We start from the raw sequence: 5,715 nt of genomic DNA, 5'->3' as shown, positions 1-5,715 counted from the left end.
AAAAAGGCCCATTGGAATAAAATCAAACCCAAAACCAAGAGGATCAATACTTGTTATGTTGGGCTATGTACCCAAGTCTGGGCCGAGTTTTAACAATAACTGTGATTAAAGTTTTGTTATTGTAAATTTAATTCATACCTTTTCTTGGACCGAATGATGGTCCCAAAACACAAGGGTGGTATAGTAAATTCAACTTCTCAATAAAGCCACATTTCAACAGCCGTGTTGTGTACTGTTCAACAAATCATCCTCCCAGTAAGCGAAAATAAAAAAAAATAAATGCTGCTTTTCGTCCTTCCCATAATTATTCTTCGGCATTTGGCTTGGAGAATTCTCAAGTTCTCCAAAATTCTTATTAGAAACCAAATTCTTTTGTTTTGTTTTTGGCCAGTATATATTCACAGGAAATTTGTGTTAGCTTAATTTTGGGCTAAGAGTATATATTCGCATCCATGGCTACTGGAAGTTCGGTGATCTCAAGCGCTGTAATCTACCAGTTAGGACGTAACACCGCTTCAACGACAAAACCCAACTCGATTGCTGTTTGCTTCTCGGTTTTGACTCGAGAAACCAAGTTGCAGGGAAAGGGTAGTCATGTTTTGAGGAAAAAGAATGGCTTTAATTTGTGCATGGTGATGCAACAGAGAAGAAAAGAGACTGAAAACGAGGTTGACAGGAGTGATACTGGGAAGATTTCTGAAAGTATGAAAGATTACAATCACGTCACACTTTCCAGGGTGGAGGAGAAATTAGCTAGGAAGAAATTAGAAAGAACAACTTACCTGCTTGCTGCTATGTTGTCTAGTTTAGGCATCTCCTCAATGGCGGTTATGGCTGTTTATTACAGGTTTTCATGGCAAATGGAGGTAACAACATTGTTTCCGTTTCCCCTTCTCCTGGTTCCATCCCGTTAAATTATCCTTTTCGTTCTTAATTTTGGTTTTGATTAATTACAGGGAGAAGAATTCCCACTGCTGGAGATGTTTAGTACATTTGCTCTCTCTGTTGGTGCTGCTGTAAGCGTATAATCCTTCTAATCTAAATTTCCCCCTGATTGAAACCCTATCAAAGATTAATGGTTTTCTTAAAGTTGATTTTGTACATGCTTGAATTTTTAGGTAGGGACGGAATATTGGGCAAGGTGGGCTCATAGAGCTCTATGGCATGCTTCATTGTGGCACATGCACGAGGTCAGCTACAAACTGTTAAATCCATCTGAGCCCTGCTCTTTGAGTGGAAAATCATGTGTTTAAATCAAGAGTTATTTCATTATTTGGTATGGGAATTTTGCAGTCTCATCATAGACCAAGAGATGGAGCCTTTGAGCTCAACGACGTATTTGCAATAATCAATGCAGCCCCTGCCATCGCTCTCCTCTCCTACGGTTTCTGCAACAGAGGCCTTGTCTCGGGTCTCTGTTTTGGAGCTGTCAGTTACTTTTCTTATAAAACAATGGCCTTTTCGCTTACCATTTTTAATTAATTGCGTCAAGTTATTACCTACCTAACTGCTTGTAGTTGAGTTTAAGAATTTCATACGGACGATTGAATCTTTTTTTTTTTTTGGTTTAAAATATTAAACAGGGTTTAGGAATCACGGTGTTTGGTATGGCCTACATGTTCGTTCATGATGGGCTTGTTCACCGTCGATTTCCAGTGGGTCCCATTGCAAATGTTCCTTATCTACGGAAAGTAGCTGCAGCCCACCAAGTAAATTTACACGCCTCCGCATATTAACATTTCCTTCTTAGTTAATTTCTTATAAATGTTTTTCAATGAAGCAGCTTCATCACGCAGACAAATTTCATGGGGTGCCATATGGCTTGTTTTTAGGACCTCAGGCAAGCCCTTTCAAATCCTTTTTTTTTGTTTTTTTAATCCTATTAAAATATGAGAAATAGATAACCAACGAAAAAAAAAAGGCAAGTTGATTGATAATAAATATTTTTAGTACGTTTATTTTTTCAGGAATTAGAAGAAGTGGGAGGCTTGGAGGAATTGGAAAAAGAGATGAAGAAAAGGACTAAATTGTCACAAAAATATTGATATTATATAATTCAGGAATTTCCTTTTTATTAATTGAATTTAAAACAAAATCTATTTGTATAATTGTATTTGTATCTAGTGTTTATGTAAGTTCTTTACAGAAAAAAACAACATATGCAAATAGAAACAGTCTATTTTATTTTTTATTTTTAAATCCATATAAGATCAGCAAATGGTTAGTTAATCTGCTTAATTTTATCTTTTTATTTATTTCAAGAAATTAACTTGTGCCACCATCCCTCAATATTTTTTTATTATTCAAGGGGATAAAGCTTTACATTAAGGGAAAGGAGAAAGATTGTGATTTGAACCCCGACTTTGATATCTTCTTTAAAGTTATTTTAATCACTAGATCAAGTAGTTGAAGACATCATCCTTTAATATTATCGTCAAGCAATTGAGTTCTAAAATGACATGAAATTTTTTTTTTTTTGCCCTAACATGACATGAAATTAGGTAAGGATTTTGATAGATAGAATATTGAAAGCAACATATATTCTCTTTTAAAGTCAAATTTGTAAAGTTTGAGATTTAATTAAATTGATTTTTATAATCATCTTTAAAAAATAACTTTTAATAAATTTAAATTTAAATTGTAAGATTTATAACTTTTTCTCTATTCATAAGTTACAACTTTCTTTATACAAAATATATATATATATATATATTTTATGTATATATTGAAATGTCCTTAAATTAGTATATATTTACAATTTTATAACTTTATAAATTTTCAAAATAACTGTATAATATTTAATTTACATAATATAGATAACAGAACATTTAGGTTTCATACATGATAATTTGGGAACAAAGCCTAATGCAAATAAACAGTCAAAAATTAACAATGAAATTGCAAAAAAAAAAAAAATGCAATTATATATCTTCAACACTTTTGTGCCGAATGAACTATTTTAGATGTTTGATTTTATTATTTTGGACGAAGATGTTTGCCAATTAATATTTTTTTTAAATGATAGTTACATGTTGTTAAGAATTTTTTTTTAGTTTTATTATTGAATCTCAATCTTTATAATAATGATAACAACTGTTAAGATAAAGCTAAGGTGAATGCCAAGGAAAAAACAAAAACACTAAAAAATAGTGGCGGATGTGTGGCTTTTCATGGTCGGTCACATGATAGTTTGACAAGGAAGACGCAGCCCACAAGCAGTGCAACGGTGGTGCTCGTGGGTGACTCACTTTTCTTTAGATACGATGATTTCTGTAATTATTTTGTGTAAACTATTAAAATTTATATATTTATTTTATATTTTATATAAAATTTATGTATTATAATTTATGTCGATATAAATATATAAAATATATTTTTTAAATTTTGTTAAATTTATATATAATCATTATTAAAATTTTAACTATATTACTTTCGTATATTTTTCTATATCTTATTTATTTCATTTTATTATATCTTATTTTAAATTATCAAATTTATTTTTTTTTTCATGCTCCAACACTTATATATAATCATTATTAAAATTTTAACTATATTACTTTCGTATATTTTTTTATATCTTATTTATTTCATTTTATTATATCTTATTTTAAATTATCAAATCTACTTTTTTTTTTTCATGCTCCAACACCTACATGCATTTGTGCCTAACAATTTAACAAATCCCATGCGTATGTAAAGGCTTCTCTAGTTTTTCATTAATTCCTAGGGCTTGCTTGGGGATGGGTTGTTTTTATCATTATATATTAGTATTCCATTTGAAATATTTATAAGATATATATTCATTCATTATTCATTATTGATATAAATGTTATACTCATAAGTAACAGTCAATTCATCTGAAAAAGAAAAAAAAAAAAAAAGAATTGTAAGCATCTACATCACTCTTTCTTTATTTTCAAATTATGATTTCTCTTGTAAAAAAAAATTATTTATTTTTGTTGGAAATATTATGAAAGTAAAAATTTAAATGCATCATATCAATGTAAACAATATGATTATTAAAATAAACTATAAAAAAAATTAAACAAAACTTAAGATATTCCTGATTTATATATAGAGAGGTTATAATTTAATGTGATTAATCGGATAGAATAATTAACGATGGTGATTTAGTTTGCGTGGGTTTAAGTTTAGTAAAATTTAGGGTTCTAAGTATTTGACTACCAAAAATGTAGTCTTAATGAAAAGAGAAAAGAAGACGTGCAAGCAAATGTGAACAGAATAAGAACAGCTACAGCCTTGGCGCAATATATATATTTTAACTTCTTCAAACGGATTAAGACAAAGCAGATCGAAGTCTTCAAGTTTGAAGGAGACGTGGAACTGAAAACAAACGAGAAGGATAACCTTACGTGCTGTCTTATTCTTCCAATTTGTAAGAGACCAGGCATATAAATAAATAAAAAAATAAATAAATAAATATATATATATATATATATTACATTTACGAAAATAAATTTGTTTTTGTAACTCCATCGATACCTCAAGCCACCCACAAAGCCTAAGCAAAATTTTATATTTTTTTACTAAATCATGTTTTAATTTTTTTTTTTTTTTTAATTTGGATAATTGAATGAAACAGCTTTTGATCATAACAGTGTTGGCTTATATGAAACCTATACCAGAAAAATACAAAAATATTTCAAATTTTTTGAATGATTACGGAGTGCACTAGAGATGCTGCAATTTTGATTAGCATATGATACTTATAGAAAGTGTAAAAGAAATTTTAAACCAAGCTAACTTTTAATAACTATACTAGTATGTTTTAAAAAAAATCTATACTAATATTATGTTAAATTATAATGAAATATTTAATATAATATTTGAATTATTAATCTTTTAATTAATATTATTTTTTAATTATATATTATTATTTGAAATTAATTACAATAAGAGAGAAGATAATATTAATTAATAAATTTATAATTTAAATATTATGTTAAAAAATTTTAAATTTCAAATGTTACATTAAAAATTTTACTATAATTTAAAGAGTATTGGTGACATTAACCCTAAAAAAACTAGTGATGCATTTCAATACAATGATAAGAGACGTATGTATGTTTCAAGTTTTAAAATGTCAGAGAAGTGTTGCATGCATTTAGCTTTGATGGACGGTCCATGTTGCGGCTTACTTAGGATGGGGGCGGAAGCCCAGAAGTATCCAGGCCCACGTGTGCCGTATTTAGAGCAAAGGGCCTGACCCGGCATGCATCAGTCGCCTTTTTTTTTTTTTTTTTTTTGGCTTTTGCCAAAATATAAGTGCTCTGCCAAATTTGCAAATGTGAAGTAAAAAAAAAAAAAGTGAAAAAATTCATGTTTTTCAAGACATGATGCAAGTCTTTACACTGGTTTGAACATTTGGAAAATATTTTTTAAATTATTAGAATACTGTACCTTTTTTAAATATTTAAAAATTTTAATTTGAATTAATATTAAAAAATAGTTTTAAACTAAATTACTTTAAATAATAATTGTTTATTTAAATAATATTTATTTTTGTATGTTTAATACTTAATATTAATATAAATTTTTTTAATTATAAAAATTAATATATAAAAATGAATTATATACAAATTACATAAAACAAATGTATTTACAAATGCAATTTATATTTATTTTTTTATAAAAAATAATAATTAATTGTATAATTTAACGTATATTTTTATTGATGGCATAAAAATAAATTAA

The 5,715-nt window shown here is 28.0% G+C and overlaps 1 protein-coding gene across 1 annotated transcript; it reads left to right on the top strand.

Annotated features, from left to right (window-relative positions):
• The first annotated feature begins 226 nt into the window (after positions 1-226).
• On the top strand, positions 227-2,191 carry LOC111287079 (beta-carotene 3-hydroxylase 1, chloroplastic). The gene is made up of 7 exons (XM_022877296.2): positions 227-866; positions 957-1,016; positions 1,119-1,190; positions 1,294-1,428; positions 1,584-1,709; positions 1,784-1,840; positions 1,968-2,191. The coding sequence occupies exons 1-7, from the start codon at positions 453-455 to the stop codon at positions 2,043-2,045; spliced, it is 942 nt and encodes a 313-aa protein (XP_022733031.1). The 5' UTR covers positions 227-452; the 3' UTR covers positions 2,046-2,191.
• The last annotated feature ends 3,524 nt before the right edge of the window (positions 2,192-5,715 follow it).

This window comes from Durio zibethinus, chromosome 17 (assembly GCF_047325235.1).
Source record: "Durio zibethinus cultivar Kanyao isolate XHJ-2024 chromosome 17, ASM4732523v1, whole genome shotgun sequence".
NCBI classification, from domain to species: Eukaryota; Viridiplantae; Streptophyta; class Magnoliopsida; order Malvales; family Malvaceae; genus Durio; species Durio zibethinus.
The sequence above is the reverse complement of the archived record's forward strand: the minus strand, read 5'-3'. Positions and strand labels throughout refer to the sequence as shown.